The following is a 20,593-nucleotide window of genomic DNA, read 5'->3' as shown; positions in this document are numbered from 1 at the left end:
AGCTTACTGTTTTGAATTGTGAATGTAAATTTAATTTTTTAAAGATCAAGTGGGTTGATAAAACAGTTACTACAATCAGAGTAACTTGTGGCTAGTAGTCTTTTAACAAAGACAAAATAAATGCAACATGTTCTTCCCATGAAGCCCATGATGCAAAATAATAGCTAACAGCATATGAAAAGTTAGTTTCCAATACTGTATTTTTCAGGGCCTTTCCTCTAAATCAACAGATTGCTTGTCACCAGGACTATTATTTCACTTAATAGATTAAACAGTGAATTCACAGAACATCAAGTGAGGATATCAAAGCTTTAGGCAAAAGGATAAAAACCAATAGTGTTTTGGTCATCTAGAACATTAAAAAGAAAAAAGAGCAATCCTTCAAAACAGAACAAATGAAACAGAAAATAGGTTTGTAAGAGGTGGAAGAGTCAGAAAAATTACATACACACATTAACAACATAGAACATGGATTACCTTTGGAAAGAATCATACTGAAATGTTTGCTTTTAATAAATTGAAGATTTTTCCTGTTTACAGATGTTTAGGCATGTTCAATAGGAGCTTCCAAAAATTTCAAACTAATTCAGTCTTGTGCAAATAAAACCTAAAAATAATTTTCAGCAGATTTTACAGTGATATTCTTAGGTATGAGAAGAATGCACACACTCTAAAAACAATGTAACAGACAAAACTTTGACAAATGATTGCACCATAAAACAGTGTTTTATATACAGTTTACAAGATATGATTTCCTGCTATAAATTAATACTGTACTATATAGTACTTATTATAGTGACCTTTTAAAAAAGCAACTGCTGACAGTTGTCTATCTTTTCACTTATAGGATTTATAGAAATTTATATGAATGAGTCCATTTCAATGTCCGGTCTGCAAGAGTACAAAGACTTGACTTCACATACTACTTGACGGGATTGTTTAATCCTGGGTTAGAGTGCTGACTGGCTAGAGGGAGTTTTCCCCCATCAGCCCTGTATGCACTGGACCTCCAAGACAATGATAAAATTAAAGACAATTTAATGGTTTGGGTAATAGATAGAAATAAAACCTTAAATTTTGTAATCTTAAATGCAACACCACCATAAGTGAAAGAAGTAAACAGTGGGGAAATTCTTAGCAGCTGAGAAACTTTCTCTCCCCATGCTCATGATCCAGTTAAAAATATTTTGAGAAACTATTTACAATACAATTCATCTTTTGGAAGAGAAAAGCTCTTGGTCATGTCATAAATTAATTTGAACCATACTTTGCTAACACTTTATCTCAGTGGTATATAACGGTGACAACCAAAGCTTTCCTTCAAAGTGATCCATTTGACTGAGGACCAGTCAAATCACAATAGCAACTGCAATCCCAAATGTCCATAGAACATGTCCAGTGGTATTCTTACGCTTGACTAGACATCATAATACTTGGGGAAAAACAGCCTCCCTCAGGATCTCCTGAAGGTTTCTTTTACTCTGGGAAGGAAAAAAGTATGACATTCTCCCAGAACATTTAAGAAATGAACCGCTGTGGTGGTCCATCTCTTTCCCCAATTCCTGAGTGAGCTCAAACACTGGGGTTTTCTTTCACAATAAAATATTGCTGAATTAACAGTAAGATGGAAGACTGTCAAACAAGCCAGTGTGAAACACATAAGCACCTCCATTTCATAGTTTGATTATCTGAGGAGGTAGCTCCTGTCTTTGAAGTAATCATTCTAGAACTGGTAATCTAGCTCTTAAAAAACAGTGCATTCATTTCTGCTTGTGTGAAGCACGGGCCACATGGGACTCTACTGATAGGGACATTTGGGTCACCAGTTCACTATAAAGAGGAGAAACTTAGCTCCACTGCCATGAAACACCCTCCAGTCCCACATTTCAAACAGGAGATTATCTATAGTGTTCACCAGGAAAAACAAGCATTGATGCGAAGGCATGGAGATGTGGAGAAGAGAAATACTGTATTTTAAAACTGTGAGTTCAAGGGTTAGCTGCGATACTTCTTTTAGGGAAGAACTTAAAGCTGTGGGTTTAGTACAGCCCTTTAAAGTAAATGCAAAAATATCAGTTTTTAGCAAACAAAGGCATATAACATATAAAGAAAATATTGTATTGCTCAGGTTTTGGTAAAGACGTATTAATAATGCTTACAGATGAAAATAATGAAATTAGTGCTGTAAATAGCCAAAATAGCCAGATATGTACTAGTGAACTTCGTATTTATGTAAAGTTGTGTACCTGAACATATAAAATGCATTATTAATGTAACAGACTGAGCCAGTAGAAAAAGAATCTCTGTACAATAGACAACAGTTGCCAATAATTTAAATAGTGTCAGATTCCCCAAATTATAAGGTTTGACATGATCTTACCTTCTGCTATCATATACAAATAAATTAACCCTACAAAGAATTTTTAGCTTAACTTAAAATCGCACCTAGAAAGGCATGGGCTTGTTTGTACCTATTATAAAAACCTGTTAAAATCAAGGGCTGCTACAAAGAATGAGGTAAACTGAAGACTCTCTCCACTACGCAGCCTTCAGATAAATGGCTTTTTTTTCTATTGGGTTCTAGGTTTGCACACCACAGTGTTTTGCTAGCAAAGCATTCAGAATTCTCTTCCAGGAACTGTTTGCATGTGTGTGTATATAAATTTACACACACATACACACACACACATATATACACACTGTATACTGCATCAGCAAAATATATATATTATATATATTTTATAAAATATAAAGGAAGATTCCCCCCCCACCCCCCACACAAAAAGTGGTCTTTCCTTCTGTAGTGTTGATTTTTTTTTTTTTTGTAACAGAGAAGAGGGAATTTCGAATTTTATACTTAATTCTTAGCAAAACAAGTTTGATCTATTGGTTCTTGGTGCAGTAATGCAACGGCAATCCATTCTGGTGCAAAGGTCCATACTATTACAAGGAAGTTGTGAACACTATTTTCTTAGGAGGTGAGTCGCCCCCCACATGAAATTCTCTTGCTTCCCTCTGGTCAACCCTGATAAATAAATATTATGCATACTTAGACTGTTTTTTTCCTCTAATGAATCATTAGACATTAAAAACGGAACAATAGAGTCACAAAGGGCCACATGCTTTTCGGTATAAAGCATTCTCCTTCTCTAGGTTGCTATCACAGTGCAGACCTGACTGCCTGAATATGCTCAGGAGATTTAGTCAATATTGTCTGTATTTGGTTATGGAAAAGGCTCTCCTTTTTTTTTTTTTTAAATCCAAAGTGCATAGTGAGAACAAATCAAAGTTTTGTTTTTTTTTCCTTCTCAGCATCAGTTTCACCTGAGCATGTTCCCATGAGAGAGCTGCTCAGATGCCTCGCCTTTGTCCTCTCCACCCTCCAAAAATAATAAAATAAAAAATAATAAGAGTCAAGCAATTTAGACATTCATCAGCCTGGTAAACAAACTTTGCCAGCAAATAGAAGTCCTACTATTGTAAAGAAAATTGATAAGACAAAAAGTACATATGATGACCCAACTACTGTGTTGTTGGGTAATTTATAAGGTTGACCTCCGACTTCATTGATGTAAAATCCTATTGGAAATATTAGGGCAGCCATACAGAAAAGGATCACTGTAAAACAAACCAAAACACAACATTAGTAACATGGTTTGGTGATCTGAAAAAACAATGAAAATTTGGCACAAAGGAAGCTTATAAGAAGGGTTGGCCAAACCTGTTAAAACATGGGCCACTTGTTAAAAATTTGTATATATTACAGGTCACATAGTATCCCTGAAGCCTAACAATACAGTAAAAGCTAGGTTAGCCTTTTATGTAAGTCCTAGGACCATTCTGAATATCAGGATTAAAAAAGTCCTTCTCCAAACTTAATAAATCCTCACAAATATGATTCCTAGCCATTTACAATAGTAATTAAGGGCACTAGCTAGAGTCAGATAGGTGCTCAATTCCAGCTCCACTGCCTACTAGCGGTGTAATCTTAAGCCTCTGGTTCCCTTCTGAAAATGGGGGAAATACTAGAAGGCTGAATAAAATAATGTCTAGTCCCTGACACAGTGCCAGGTAATAGTAAGTGCTGAATGAGTGCTGCATACTATTATCACCATAGTTACTATTTTGACAATTCTCTGTTCCTCTCCGTGTTAGGCAGAAGGAAATGGAGAAAAGGTGCATATAAATAAGCACCACTTATCTTACTCTGATTTAAAATCAGCTAGTAGAAGCCGGGCATGGTGGTTCATAACTGTAATCCCAGCACTTTGGGAGGCCGAGGCGGGCGGATCACCTGAGGTCATGAGTTTGAGACCAGCCTGGCCAACATGGTGAAATTCCATTTCTACTAATAATACAAAAATTAGGCATAGAGGTGCAGGCCTGTAATCCCAGCTATTCAGGAGGCTGAGGCAGGAGAATCATTTGAACTTGGGTGGTAGAGGTTGCAGTGAGCCAAGACTGCACAACTGCACTCCAGCCTGGGTGACAGAGTGAGACTCTGTCTCAATACAAAAATAAATAAATAAAAATAAAACCAGCTAGTAGAAAGAACCTCAGATCTCTGGGATGATTCGCAAATTGTCAGAGTGGTTATCTCTTATCATGGATAATATTCCAAAAAACAAAGAAGGTAGGTAACCTTCTTTGAGTTTTGCATGTAAACACAAAGGAGTATATTATTTGTTAAAATGTTTTAAAAAGGATATCAGAAAACCCAGTATCCGGGTAAAAGTGATTCCACAGTCCAGTGTTTGAGCAAATGGCCTGCTCCCCTGTGCTACCAAAGAAATGGTCTTCTTAGTGAACACAAACTATTTACAAATAGGCTAGCTTTTCAAAGAAAATATTTTTGCTTCTTGAAAGCGTATTGCTCAAATGTTCATTGTCCTTCAACTTTTTCTGGCAGAAATACTTCTTCAGTGTAATGTGAGGACAGATTACTAGTCACTGTACATGAAGAGTTGAAGCTTTCATTATTAACTGAATGAGTTTTCACCTCCAGGTGAAAACTATCCCCCAGAAATACTAACAGAGCCCTGGATAAACATTTCAGCTGACACTCGTCTCTACATTTTTTTGTGTGTTAACCAATCAACAAAACTTTCCAAGTTTTAAAAAAGTCAATTAGGAACCCTTTCCAGAAGGAATAACTCCAGCGATACAATGAAAAATAGTATTTGCTTAAGTAATACATCAGCTTAAGAAACAACAGCACTCTTACTTGCACCATTTAGGTAGATTATTTTATGTTATACAGACATATAACATATACAGACATAAAGCTTATTTTGGGCAAATGACCACATCAAATAATACTGTATAAGCAAACTTGAATTTTTTTAGCTGCCTACTATAGAACAAATGAAAAATTCAGGCATTACATTTTAAAGCTTTTAGCCTTTTTGTTGCATAGTCAGCAACAAATAACTATTAGTGCTGCCAATGTCCACTTGTCAGTGTGGTCTGTCACCAATTTCTAATGGTTCTACGGCTTAATATGGTCTGGTGAGGAAAATGAAACCACAATTTAGGTAACTATACGCAATCTAATTAAAAAAAAAAAGGGCAAAATTATTGTTGTAAAACAATTTTTTTCTTAATGTTGACTAATCTCAAGAAACAAGTAATTTAGAAAAGTAGGAATATGCAGATGTTAAATCTGTTCATTGTGTTAACATGCCAACTTTGTTCCTATCATTTCCTATTTTCTACTATAAAAAAGATCTATCCTTTATAATGGAGTAATCATTTTGCAACTATAGAATTTAACAGTTTCAATAGTTAAATATTTTCCAAATTTGTTAGAAAAGGCTTAATTACATTTTAAGGGAACAACGAAGTCCTGTTTAACCTTAGTTTTAAACCAAAGGAAGCAGGCTCTCTATACTTCCTGCGAGCAGATTTAACGCAGGTGGATGAGTTTTTCTTTTAAGCTACTGTGAACTATTAAGTTACTTTAGATCTTAAAATATTATTAATGCTGATAATATCAACCTTTGAAGGCTGAGCTGTGGATCCTAAATAAGCTTGTAAAGACACAATTTTCATATCTTCCATGGCACAGATTTTTTGGCAGCGAGAGTCAGAAATCAGGTGCACTGTTAGATGAGGTTGGAAATTAGGGTGGCAAAGGAAAGAGCAAAGGCCAGACTTGAAGAACAGGATGACTCATCTTGGTTTCCCTTGTCCCCATAGGGAACCCCCATCATGTGGGGGCTCTTCTCTGAGACATATTTCTTCTCTGAGACATATTTCTCCACTGTGCACGGCCATCAGAAGATATCAACCTCATGTTATTATGAAAACTATAGCTTAACTGGAATAGAAATACATACAATAAAGTACATTTATCAGGGGCGGAGTGGAAACACTAGGGGACGCCCAATTCCTCTCAGAACTGCCACCCTAGCCACTGGTTCTGGTACCAAAAACAACGTATTTAAGGAAGCTAAAAGCAAGGCAGCTCTATGCTTGCTTAAATGAAATTAACTCAAAGATATATTAAGTTTAAAAACCAAGATACAGAATAGTAGAAAAAATTTTATATAAATACGTATGTATGAAACACACACATATAGATATGTTTCTATGCATTGAATACCTCTAGTAGGAAACCCCAGAAACTGGTAAAAATGGTTGCCTCCAGGAAAGGGGTTAATGGGATGGCTGGGTGACAGGGCCAAATATGATTTCACATGGTTACCCTTTCACAGATTTTGATTTATGCATCATATGCACATATTATTTCAAAAAGTTAAATTATTTAAAAAATAAAGGAAAAAATACATTGCATTTGGGGGCAACTATACATACTTAAATATTCTCTGTTTAAGGGGAATGGAAAACAAAGATAATCCTAGTTCTTTCCCTTCACTGGGTCATAAGAATCTATAGCTCACGAGAGCATTTAACATTTTAACTCACACTACCTTGCTAAATCATATTTTAGGTTTTTGGTATTCAAGGCATATGCATTCCCAAATTTCAACTAAATCCAGAAACTAAATCCTTCTTTGATATTATTTTACTTCTTGAAGAGTGATTTCTATCTGGATTAGCGAATCTGTAAGTAAAAGATAAAGAAGCACATTCTCTTTAAATTTCTCATCAATATCCTTAACTTTAGCGGCACTGTTTCTATGATTGCTTCTGGACCCTCTCTCCAGAAAAGAATTGTCACAGGAGGTCTGTTTGACAGGGAAAAGGTCACCAACTTGTTTCACTCTGCTTAACAAGGATGGAGAAACTTTTTTATATCAAAGGCAACTTGATCTAAATTTAAAAATTAAGGGCAATATAGATAAACAGAACCAGAAACATACACATTCAAGAGTATAAATTTCAGAGAATACAGGAAGAAACAGAGGCTCATGAAGGAATATCACTCTCCTGCAGCCTTTAAGGATAAACTGAGTTTTAACATTAATAGGGATATATGGGATTATCCCTTACCCCAATTATACACGTTCTAAACGAAAATATCAAGAGAAAGTCAGCTGTTATATTTATTTTTAAAAACGTATGCAAACCTGAGATTTTAAGGCACTGAATTAAAAGTCTCATTTGCATAGGTACTGTTCTCCTGTTTCTTTAGAGCAGGATTTCTAAACAGTGGCTCTACTGCTACTTGGGACCAGATAATTCTTTGTTGTGGGGGACTGTCCTATGTATTTGTAGGATGTTTAGCCGCCTCCCTGCCTCTACCCACCAGCATTCCCCTAGCTGTGACTATCAAAAATGTTTTCAGATATTGTTAAATATCCCCTGGGGTACAAAACTGCTTTGGAGAGAAAGAAGCACAAAAGCAGAATTGCAAAATGTCTTTTCTTTGTGCATTTTGTTTCTTCTGTTTAACTTGAGATAAGTCTCTGATGTGTTGTGAAATTAAACCAGTTTTGCAAAGTACAAGAGAATGTGTAATATATAAACTTATACCCTTGGGCAGAGCTAAATGGAGTAAGAAATGTTGATAAACAATTATTAAACAACAAAATGTGTTGATTTTTCAATGGTTACAACATACAGCAGAAACTCAAGATCAGTATGAGAAAAATACTGCCACCTTCACCTAATTTATATTTTATGTATTTGTTCTATATTTATCTTTATTTTTATAGATGATACCAATAGCTTCAAGAAAAGGGAAAGACTCAGGCTACTGGTAACTCTGAGTCACAAACCTGGATTACTTATGTCACAATCTGAGTAAAAATAAAATTCATTAAAATAGCATTTCACACAAAGTGATTAAAGTTGTGGATGTCCTGGTCTCGCAGAAAGAGTTTTGAAGAAATGATGGGACTGCGTAGAGTCTATCTCACGGCCATACACAAGTGGTGCTCTTTGATGATTATGAAGTCCTTATTATTGATTCTTGATTATCTTCATAAAAACACCAGTGTGGGTAGGTGCCTTCTAGACAAATTTAGTAAGCACAGGTTACTTACTTCCAGTGAATGCTATCCATCGAGCATATTTTGTAGCTTCTCTTCGCCAGTGGGAAGCCACCAGCAAACCACATGTGACAGTCAATGAAATGATTCCCATGATGATAAAAAACAGTGTGGTGACCCACTCCGGGGGAAGCCGGGGAGGGATGCACGTCCGGTCTCGTCCATGGATTGTTTGACACTGTCGCACGAGGCCCACAGTGAGTGCTCCTGGGGAGATGCAAATGGTGGGAATACTTTAGTGGGTTTGGCCTGCCCAGGGAATATTCCTCACCACCACCCCTTTAGTTTTTAAATATCATTTATCTCTTTGTGGGTCATTCAAGCACTTAAATCCCAAGTCCTACTCTTCAGTATTCTGCTGTAGTTCATAACGTAGTAATACTTAAACATACAAAGTGAACTTAAACAACAAATGACCTCAGAAAAGTCATAACAGGCAGTTCACTCAGGCATTCATTAAATAAATACTTTTCCGAGTAACTGTGTCAGGTATTTTTCTAGGCTCCAGGGAAATAACAGCAGACAGGATGAGGTTCCTGCCCTCCCTGAGCCTGCATGCTGGCAGAAAGGACTGGTATTTTTTGATTCCTAGACCCAAGACTCCTTGTATATTACTTCATTTTGGTTGAAAAGAAAATCACTTTTCAGGAAATTGAAGACAAACCTGAAATATGCCTAATTGTAATATAGAAATAAAATTAAATAATAGATTAAATGTTAGAAGCAATGTATTTATGAAAGGTATAAGATCTAAGAATATTACGATATAAGTAGTTTTCCATTAAACTCAAGAAAATTTTGGAAAAACTAGGAGGGCCCTCTGTCCCAAACTTGGTATATTCACCAATTTTTGTAGAGTTTACCAGTGTTCACACTGCCAAACCATGGCTGGCATGCTTCACAGAAAATCACAAAGGCAGGCTGGGCGCGGTGGCTCAAGCCTGTAATCCCAGCACTTTGGGAGGCCGAGACGGGCGGATCACGAGGTCAGGAGATGAGACCATTCCTGGCTAAACACAGTGAAACCCCGTCCTCTACTAAAAAATACAAAAAAACTAGCCGGGGCGGAGTGGGGGCGGGGCGCCTGTATCCAGGCTACTTGGGGGAGCTGAGGCTGCAGGAGAATGGCGTAAAAACCGGGAGGCGGAGCTTGCAGGTGAGCTGAGGATCCCAGCCACTGCACTCCAGCCTGGGCGGACAGAGCGACTCCGTCTCAAAAAAAAAAAAAAAAAAAAAAAAAAAAAAAAAATCACAAAAGGCAAATTACGAAGGTAATTCTTAAAGTGTCTCTCCCCATTTATGTTTTATAAAACATCAAGCATTATTTTCCATAAACATGTTCTCATGTCAAACCCAAGGACCCTCCTCCAATCAAATTTGGGGTAATTTATAAAAACTTAGATTAGAAAGGTGACAGAGTAGTTATTTTATCTTCTTCCCCAATAAGAAGAATGTTTACAATGGTACTTTTCAATAAAACTACTTGTTTCCCCTTCCAAGAGCAACAGAAAATGGGAAAAGTTACCAAAATATAGGAATGGAAATTTCTGGAGCTATTAAAATATAATAGATTTTGCATTTTGGGGAATTTTTTGGGTCTACATTCCTTTCTTTTATTTATAGAGATGGGGTCTATGTTGCCCAAGCTGGTCCACAACTCCTGGCCTCAAGCGATCCTCCCGCCTTGGCCTTCCAGTGTGCTGAGATTACAGGTGTGAGCCACTGTGCCTGGCCTGCATTATTTTCTCAATATGAACAAACACACAAAAGAGACATTGACCTCGAAATCATAGCACTTGCCATGAACAAATGTCTTCTGTGAAGGGAACTGGTGAAATTCCTAGTGGCATTTTGGGAAGCTGCCCTGGTGGGAAAAGACAGAGCAGGGACGGACTTGCGTGTGCACGTGCATGTGTGGCTAGGTGGGTATGCTGGAAGGAGGGTACTTTTCTGTAACTTGAGTTTGGCCATTGATACATTTTTAGAAATAAGGCAACTTGTTGAAATAAAATGAAACAAGAAATCAGTTCTCTCAAAGTTGAGTTGGAGTCCTCCCTCAAATGCTAACTCTTAAGTAGAGAGGAAAATAAACAAGCTGTACTTTTTCTCCCAAGTCATCTAATAACTAGACCCATCTGGTGATCCCTGCCCAGGTGCAAGCAACATTATAATTATGGGGTTGTCACAGGCAAGAGGAAGGCAGACCAGACAGAAAGTATGCAAATCTTCACAAAAATGCCACACACTATGCCACACACCACCTTCTACTTGGAGCTGACTGACTTCATAGGCCAAAGAGAAGTAAATCAGTAAAAAAAAAAAATTGTCACATTATTTATTGCTAACCTTTTAAGTTTCATGGTAATTGCCTGAAACCAGAAGAGAGGATTTGGTAGGGGTGAGTAGGCACCAGGGAATTGCATGACTGTTCTTAAACAAAACACTAAAAGTCTCCTCGAAAACAAACAAACAAACAACAACAACAAAAAAAAACAAACAAACAAAAAACTTGAGGGAGTGTCTTATAAGGCATTTTATTGTAATTTTGGAAATAAAGAAGGCATTTACAGCAGTGCTCAAGAACTCTTAACAAGAAACTACTCCTGGCCGGGCGCGGTGGCTCAAGCCTGTAATCCCAGCACTTTGGGAGGCCGAGGCGGGCGGATCACGAGGTCAGGAGATCGAGACCATCTTGGCTAACACGGTGAAACCCCGTCTCTACTAAAATACAAAAAATTAGCCAGGCGTGGTGGCGGGCGCCTGTAGTCCCAGCTACTCGGAGGCTGAGGCGGGAGAATGGCGTAAACCCAGGAGGCGGAGCTTGCAGTGAGCTGAGATCGCGCCACTGCACTCCAGCCTGGGTGACACAGCCAGACTCCGTCTCAAAAAAAAAATAAAAAATAATAATAAAAAAAAAAGAAACTACTCCTGATCATTCAGCAAAAGACCTCTAACAAATTATCCTCTTCTAGTCACTGTTCCATTTATAAAAGATGTAACTGCTAGCAATGAAAGACCCTCTGACAAAATGCAATATTATGAATTCTTATATTAGCAACTTTCTTCTCCATGTAACATACACAGTCTGTACAGTTATAAAGGTAACTACATACCTAGTGAACTTAGATTTACATTTGATTATATTTTGCTGGCAAATATTAAAAATTGTAGGTTCAGTACATCATAACTGAACTCTCTCTCCTTCTAAATACTTGAGTATCCTTATGTTGACTCTCTTACTCTCTCGGCGTTAGAAATGAAATTTAACTTAACCTCCTGTGCCTATAGATTGAGTGGAATTGCTTTTCTCCTCCTCTCTCTAGCACACCACACCAAGTGACTACAAACAGAACAAGTATGAAAATTACAACACCTTCTATAAAACTGCAAATAATCTGACCGTGGTTTAGCTTTAAAAGAATAGCTATAGTCTTATATTTATAAAATTCCTTATCACAATAAATCAAAACCAAATAGCATCTCTATTCTAGAAGAAAAAAAGCTAATGCTAATCGACGAACAGAGGCATACTGTATATAAGAAAATCAATACACAAATATTTTACTGCATGTCTCTCGTGCTCAGCATAGTAGCAGTCAGAGATTCAACAACTAATATGCTCACACATTCAGTAAAAATAGACTTTCCTTAAATATACAAGGGTTAATGCAAACAGTGGTCAGTCAACTCTGTTAAAGTTCATTTTCTTGAGTGAGACTCTAAGTCAACAACATTTATATCATAGTCATATATTTTCTGTAAGCTGACTGGGGGAATCTGTGAGGCTAACTGTGCTGTTACTATTAAATCTTATAAATTCAGGTACTGTTAGTACCCAAACTTTCACCAGGCCTTCAAATTTAATATTTTACCTCAAGGAATTATCTCCTTGAGCTTCATACTCATCACCCACATTAACAGTCAAGATCTTTTACTTCCTCTAAATTCCCTTAACACATTTAGTCTGTATCATACAACCATGCACTTACTTTAAGGTAGCTTCTTTTTATCCCCGAACAGGACATGAGCTTCTCAGAGGAGGAAACTGCACCCACCTTCCACTCCACTGGAAACCCCAAAATGGCAGCAGCAGTGGAATTCATAAGCATTAAGTGAATTTAAATGTATTAAAAACAAGCTAAATTTTAAATCGCACTGCATTAAATAAGTTCTCCTCTATAGAGCTATCTTAGTATGGTTTCTGCACACTTATTAAGTACAAGCTCAGTCATTCACGAATTTTTGTTTTATCCAACAGGTCTTCTTGCCTCTTGAAGGGGCCTGTAATTCCATTCCCCACACAGCCAATTCATCTGTACCCTGCAGCTGTTTCCTAGGTAACTAACCCAGCCAAATAAAAGACTTGTTCACAATAGGAAAAAGGAAATGGAACTAGAAACTACAGCATCCCACATGCCTCTCAGCATCTCACCTGTGCAGCATAACACACAAAAGGAAAGTCATCCTGAGTCTTACTCCATTAAGTGGGGGAATCTTAAGAAGTTCGACACTCATCATCTGTAAATCCAGACACTGTTAAAACGATTTAATACAGCCAGTCTGAGCATGTCTGTTGCCACAATGAGGATGCTTATAAGGCATGTCATCGCTACATGTAAAAAGTGTCACAGAAAATCTGTAACACAGGGGTTGGAAGGCAGAAGGGCGCACACCCACCAGTCTGTCAGAGCAAATCACGTGGAGTGCTTGCCAATGTGGCCAGAGAGAGGGTTTTCCCATACAAGGTTGGATTTGAGCAAAAAAATAGCAAAGTTAACATTAGCTATTGTCTTCTTCCATCTCCCTGTTATGTTTTCCTCCTACTGACAATGCTCTCCTCCTCTCAAGGGGCTCTCCCTGTCAGCTCTAGGTACTGTGATCTGGAGTGCCCAATCCCTACCACAGATGTGGATCTCTTGCTCTACTTCCTCCTTGGGGAAATAAAATCTGTTCTTGGCAAGCTGTTTCACTGGTTACACAGGCCAAAAAATACTCTATCACAAATGTCTTAATGATTGATAAAAGCTTAACACACTGCCTTTCCCAAGAGCATTTGTATTTGAGCGAGGGGAAGTATCCCAATTGAACTGAAATTACAGTTTCATGTTTTAGCAATGGGCTGGCTGAAGAAATTTAGGAGAACTGGATGGCACGTGAAGATGGAAGGGGAACAGGAAGTGGGGAGACCCTGATGTACGCAGCCCTGTGCACCTCCTTGGGTAAGTCAGACCCTGGCAGCTTGCCCTCTGAATGAGTAGAAGAACAAAAACAAAACAGCCTACGGGTAACTTAAAAACGTCACACAAACCAGCCGGGCGCGGTGGCTCACGCCTGCAATTCCAGCACTTTCGGAGGCCGAAGCGGGCGGATCACGAGGCCAGGAGATAGAGACCATCCTGGCTAACATGATGAAACCCCGTCTCTACTAAAAATACAAAAAATTAGCCAGGCGTGGTGGTGGGCGCCTGTAGTCCCAGCTACTCGGGAGGCTGAGGCAAGAGAATGGGGTGAACCCGGGAGGCGGTGCTTGCAGTGAGCCAAGATCGCGCCACTGCACTGCAGCCTGGGCAACACAGCGAGACTCTATCTCAAAAAAAAAAAAGTCACACACCTAATTTTTTCCTCTGGAAACATAGCTAGCAGTGACGATTTTTATCTGCTATGATTTCTAAATTGTATTTTAGGATATAGGTGCTTATAAATAGCAAACTGGCCAAAAAAAGAGTGAACAGGTAAAATAAAGAACTTTAATGAGACACACATGGACAGTGTCTGAAAACCTGAGTAGCATACTAGGCTGAGGCTGAGCCCTACTCTCCACTGGAGCAACAGCACCCCCTCCTGCGACTTTCACCTGTTCTTACCCTCCTGGGAGTTTATAGTCACTGATCCTTACACTTTCTCCCAGTCTCTCACTTTCCTCTTGCCTTCATGTCTTTTCCTACCTGGCCTCCAGTCCTTGATCCATTATGTTACCACCTTTTATCTTTTCATTGCACCCACCTGGCAAAAATGATAGCCCTGACTCAACAGAAATTTCTTCCTTCTTGTACTAACCTCCAGGCTGTGGAATGCTGATGGAGAAAATCGTATCAGAGCAGAGGGGTGCTGCTGTAAATTTCTAAATTTTAATCTCAGGGCCATCACCTCTGTCCAGAAACTAATTAGGCCTCCCAAATTCTGTGCTTCACCGTTCTTTGCTGAGGCTGTTCCAAGACTCCTGCACTCTCCTTAAATATAAAAATCTACTGCCTCCTTCACATTCAGTAGGTATCAGTCTATTATTTCTCAGAAAAAAAATAGAGGCCATCAGGCAGCAAACCTTCAACTGTCCACCATCAAACTTACAACTATATCTGAATACGTTCATTCTTTCATTCTCACAATCCTTTCTCCTTGTGTTTTGGATCCCATCCTCTCCTTCTTTGGGATCTTGCCCAACACATTATTTTCTCTTTTCATATGTATCCTCTTCTGGATCTCAAAAATGTTTTAATGTGTTTAAGTCTCCCCTACCATAAAACAAAACTACCCCATATGCCAACACATCCTCCAGTGGCATCATGCTTTCTGTTTCTGTCTTTCTTTATCTAACCTCCCTTGCCCCCAGCCATGGCCAGATTTCCTCTTCCTCTGCTGCCTCTACTTTCCAGAGTCTCATTCACTCTCCAACCTACTGAAGGTTGGCTTTTGCCCCAACTACCACTTCGATAGAGCGCTTGTGAAGCTCACTCACTCCATATCGCCAACTCTAATGGATGCTTGTCTTAACATTTAAAGTCTTGGACTTAACATTTTAGCAGCATTTGATACAGCTTCTTCAAACACATTTCCTTTGGTTTTGGTAACTCCCTCCATATCTACTGGGTTTCCTCCTGTCTCTTTAGTTTCTCCTTCTTTCATATACACTTTTTTCTTTCCCATTTGTTAAAATTTTGTGTTCTTTAGGGATATTTCTTGGATCTGGTTCTTCTATAGTGACCCTCTGCCCTAAATCCAAACTGTTTAAAATGGGCTATAAAGGTCTGGATTACACTGCTTCTAGTCTTTCATTTAATTACTTTTCATACTTGATGTTCAAATTCTTAGATTCATTCTTAATTCATATATCTCCTTATATTATACATACCCCAGGCCCTCATATATGCTGTTCCCTTTGCCTACAATACTCTTCCAGACCTCTTTTCCTGGCCACTACCTATGACTAGAAATTCTAGTTGCAGCTTAGAAGTTGCTCCTGGAATATCTTCCTTGACAAGCTCTTACACTCCCATCCTGAGTTGAGTGCTTGTCCTTTGGGCTCCTATCAAAGCACTCTTTATCTCTTTACTGAACCTGAGGAGATCATGGGAACCCCTAAAGTTGTAGCCAGTCAGAAGCAGAGGTAGCCTGGGGACCCACTGACCTTGTGGGTAGCATCTGCATTGGGGGCAGCATCTGAATGTGTGGAGAACTGAGTCCTTAATTTGTGAGGTCTGCACTAACCCCAGGTGATTAGTGTCAGAAATGAATTGTCCTATGGTGCACTCACTTGGGGTTGGAAGAGACTACATATCTTTACACAAAAACTTGTATATGAATGTTCATAGCAGTATTATTATTCATAATAGCCAAAAAGTGGAAGCAATACAAATGTCCATCAATTGATGAATAAAAAACAAAATAGAATATCCACACAATGAATAATTTTTCAGCAATGAGAAAAAAAAGAAGTACTGATACACGTTACAACATGAATAAACCTTGACAACATAATGCTTTGTGAAAACAGCCAGACACAAAAGACCACATATTATATGATTCCATTTATGTGAAATATCCAGAATAGGCAAATCCAAAGAGGCAGAAAATTGACTAGTGGTTGCCAGAGGATGGGGGGAAGAAGAAATTGGGAAGTACAGGGTTTCTTTTTCTTGGAATGTTACAAATATTCTGGAATTAGACATTGGTGATAGTTGCACAATACTGTAAGAAAAACCATATATGTGAATGTATGAAAACCACTATGTTGTATATTTTATTTTTTAGGACATTTTAAGGACTTTATAAGTTGTACACTTTAAAATGGTGACTATTACCTCAAAAGAAATCCAACAATCGTTTAGTTAAATACCAACTTAAATTCAGTAGCATACTGAAACTTTACTCCAATATAGCTCCACTCTCTCCCTTGTCTTTAAACTATTATTATGCAAATTATATGTATACACTATAAGCCTATCAACAGTTTTATAATTATTGATTTAAAATAAAAAAGTTATAAGCAAAAATACATTTGTACTGACTTTTACATTTACCTATGTAATTACCTTTACCAATGCTCTTTATTTCTTTATGTGGATCCAAAATATTGACTAGTGTCCTTTTATTTCAGCCTGTGGATACACTTTAGTACTTCTTATAGAACATGTCTACTTGTGATGAATTGTCTCCATTTTTGTTTATCCTGAAATGTCTAAATTTCTCCTTCATTTTTAATGGATAGTTTTGCTGGATATAGAATTACTGATTGACAGTCATTCTTCATTTCTTTTTTTTTTCTTTTTAGAGACAGAGTCTCATTCTGTTGTCCAGGCTGGAGGGTAGTGGCACGATCTTGGCTCACTGCAACCTCTGCCTACCATGTTTCAAGTGATCCTCCCACCTCAGCCTCCCAAGTAGCTGGGATTACAGGCATGTGCCACCACGTCTAGCTAATTTTTTTGTATTTTTAGTAGAGATGGTGTTTCACCATGTTGGCCAGGCTGGTCTCGAACTCCAGACCTCAAGTGATATGCCTGCCTTGGCCTCCCAGAGTGCTGGGATTACAGGCATGAGCTACCACACCCAGCCAAGAGTTTTACAGCACTTTGAACATGTCCCACTGTTCACTGGCCTAATAGTTTTTGATGAGAAGTCAGCTGTTAATAGTATTGAGGATCCCTTGCATATGAGGATTCACTGTTTTCCTGCTACCTTCAAGATTCTCTTATGTCTTTGGCTTTCAACTGACTATGATATTTCTGAATGTATATTACTTTGAATCTATCCTACTTAGAATCTGTTAGATTTTCAATGTATAAAGTTTTCATCAAATTCGGGGAGTTTTAGTCATTGTTTCTCTAGGCATTCTTTCTGCTCCTTTTTCTCTCTTCTTCAGGAATTCCCATTATGTGTATATTGATATACCTGATAATGTCCCATATGTTTATGTTCTCTTCACTTTTCATTATTTCTTTCTGCTCCTCATATGCGATAATCTCAATTGATGTGTCTTTTAAGTTTGATGATTCTTTCTACTTCTGATTTGTTTTAGCTATTTAACTTTTCAACTCCTGAATTTCTATTTTATTTCTGAAAATAATTTGTATCTCTTTATTATACTCAACGTGGTAAGCCACTGTTTTCAAACTTTCCTTTAATTTTTTTTGTAACATATTTATAATTACAATAGCTGATTTAAACTCTGTCTAGTAAGTTCAATGTCTGGGCTTCATCAGGGGCCGTTTCTATTGAACATTTTTATTTTTCCTGTGTATAGGCCACATTTTCCTGTTTCTGTGTAATTTTTAGTTGAAAACTGGACATTTGAATAATATAATGTGGCAACTATGCACAAATCAAATTCCTTCCTTCCCCAGGATTTGTTGTTGTTACTGTTTACTAACTTTCCTGGAATCATTCTGTAAAGTCTGTATTCTTTGTTGTGTGTGGCCTCATCTATTAGATTAGTTTAGTAGTCAGCTAATGGTTAGAATAAGGTTTCTTTACATTATTTGAACCAATAAGACTCTCAGCCTTTGCTGAGGGGGTCTCTCTATGCGCTGTGGCCATCATCAATCCTGCAGCAGGCAATTTACAACACTGCCTTGGCCCTCACTTCCTGCTCGCATTGAGTCCCAAATCAGGTAGAGGTAAGGGAGTAGGGCCTTCCCAGTTGTTTCCTGGGTATGTGGACAGTCCCAAACATGTGTGTGGTCTTTCAGGTTCCCAGAAATATGTTGGAGCTTTTCAAAGACTCCTATGGACATTCTGTTCCTCAAATTTTCCTTCATGTTTGCCTGTCAGTCTTTTGTTATCCCCAATACCTCAGGAACCTGCGGTGCTGAAAACTGCTGACTGTTTTAACAAATGCCCTAGGAATAGAACAGAGCAAACTCTGAATCTGATCAAATAAAGATAAGCCCTAAAAATTGAGACTTTTCAGTGAGCTGCCAGACCGATCAAACAGTGACAATTTTCTGGGGATGGGGTTTTAAAAAGTACCAACTCCCCTGCCCTCTCAATTGGTTGCTAAGCTGCTAGTTTTCACAGCTACTATAGTTGTGAGGCTACTGGCTTTCAAGGGTACTGGGGACAGGTAGATGGAATTAGCACAATTTAAACTGCCACAAAGTTTGCTACTCTTACCCAAATATAGGCAATTTTCTCAAATGCTCCTTTGATTGTTGCAAGCTTTAATTTCCAGAGTTCTGAAAAGGTTGATCTAATAATTTTGCCAGTGTTCTTGCTGCTTTTATAGAGGAGCAGATTTTTGGAAGTCCTTACTTTGCCATTCCAGAAGTTCAACTCAACAACAGGTCACAATTTGAATTTCAGTTTTGTCACTAACTTGGGCAAGTCAGTTAATCTTTCCAAGCCTGCTTCAGCAAAAAAATAGTACAACCACCATTTAGGTCTGTGTGAGATAATGACATAATACCTGGAAGGCAATCAGAACTGTAATCACTGAATAACAATTACATATTTTCAGGAAAAGAAATCAGATATTTTTGTTTTGGTTAAAACATACACAGGACAGTATAAGACACACCAATTTAACACAGTAGTGTACTCATGAAACTTGCATTTCAACATAAAAAGGGTGCTAAGGCTATTGGTCATAAAAAGTAGTCAGGACATTACTTCCCTGTTCAACTTTTCAGTATATTATTCAGGTTGATGACCACAAACAAGGCAAGTTTAGGCTTGCTGAAACAGAAGCTCTGAGGATGGATTTTATTGGAATACCAATGCTAGAAGCCTGGAGATTGAGAAAGCTTTGCTATTACAATGAAATAGCAAAATGTTTTGTTATTTAACAAGTAAAAAATGATCATTAGCCTTTAAGTTTGATTTTCTTTTTTCTTGCATCTTATTGGCTGTTTTCTTTATCCCAATTTAAAAGACGACTATTACCACCTGTTTGTAAGCATGACTGTAGTTTAGAGGCCTTATTTTACAGTTGACTAAATCATACCCAACACTGCCCTCACATTACAGCTTATTCTATTAGCTCTTGCTCCCTAAACTGACCTTAGGTTTAATCCCATAAAGACATTAAACACTAACTAGCAGCAAATCTCTATGTTAAAATCTGCTTTATTGACAAGTACAACATGCTACCAGAATCTGCCCTCACTATGACTCTGCCAATCACTGAAGCTCTTAACATATAGTGCATGAAAAATTCATTAAAGAAAAGCTTACCACAATGTGTAAACTATCCATACAATGTATAGAAAATATGTGGAAGGATATTTGTCATACTGCCAAGATTAGCCTACTCTGGTTGAAGGGAATTGGAAGTGAAGTGGGGAGAGGGCATGAGAACCTTTGTATTTTTACTCTGTCTTATCTAAGTGTAGATAAATCCATATAATTCTTTGAAAAAAAAAGAATGTTTGCTTCATATTTTAAAATTCTAAAAGGTTTATAGGATATTACACATTAAATTTAAGTGTGCTAATTGCATTTACATTACACACTATGAAATCTTTCAATAATGTATGAATTTAAGCACATGCTCTGGATCTAAAAGAAATTAAGAGTATGCCAAAGAAATTAGCATAAACCAACGTGAGTCAGGTAGAAGGCTAAGATGGAATTTAAATTACAATGTCTACATTTTCTATTCCATTTCAATTAGGATATCATGAGAAACTCCCATGGAAGATTTCCATTCAAGGATACTTATCGTTTCTTCCCTGATTAATCTGGTAGAAGTAACCCATTTATTTTACCTGAATGAATAACCTCTATGGTTTGTACACAGAACTGAGCTGGATTGAGGTGAGACTGGTAAAGAGAATGAAGGTTAAATTTGGTAGGTTAAATAATTCCTGCAGGCAGAAAAGTACTGTGGAATTATCTGTAAAAGTATTTTTTTTTTTCCTTTT

General features: G+C 37.8%; 2 protein-coding genes across 3 annotated transcripts in view; both read right to left on the bottom strand.

The window, feature by feature from the left end:
• Positions 1-8,542, bottom strand: part of VWA3A (von Willebrand factor A domain containing 3A) — an 83,029-nt gene extending 74,487 nt beyond the window's left edge. Inside the window, exon 1 of one of the 2 annotated variants that reach the window (XM_017850267.1) lies at positions 8,451-8,542. The gene's annotated coding sequence lies outside the window, so the exon portion shown is untranslated. Of the gene's footprint in view, positions 1-477; positions 2,760-8,450 lie in introns of those variants that run through there. The other variant, XM_017850273.1, reaches the window with a different exon arrangement.
• Positions 2,835-20,593, bottom strand: part of MOSMO (modulator of smoothened) — a 76,365-nt gene continuing 58,606 nt past the window's right edge. The window contains exons 2-3 of the mRNA XM_017850329.1: positions 8,451-8,663; positions 2,835-3,618 (exon numbers count right to left, since the gene is read on the bottom strand). Coding sequence (XP_017705818.1) covers positions 3,434-3,618; positions 8,451-8,663 — 398 coding nt within the window. The 3' untranslated portion in view covers positions 2,835-3,433. The remainder of the gene's footprint in view (positions 3,619-8,450; positions 8,664-20,593) is intronic.

The sequence above is a fragment of the Rhinopithecus bieti genome, unplaced genomic scaffold (assembly GCF_001698545.2).
Source record: "Rhinopithecus bieti isolate Rb0 unplaced genomic scaffold, ASM169854v2 scaffold_1918, whole genome shotgun sequence".
Classification (NCBI taxonomy): domain Eukaryota; kingdom Metazoa; phylum Chordata; class Mammalia; order Primates; family Cercopithecidae; genus Rhinopithecus; species Rhinopithecus bieti.
The sequence above is the reverse complement of the archived record's forward strand: the minus strand, read 5'-3'. Positions and strand labels throughout refer to the sequence as shown.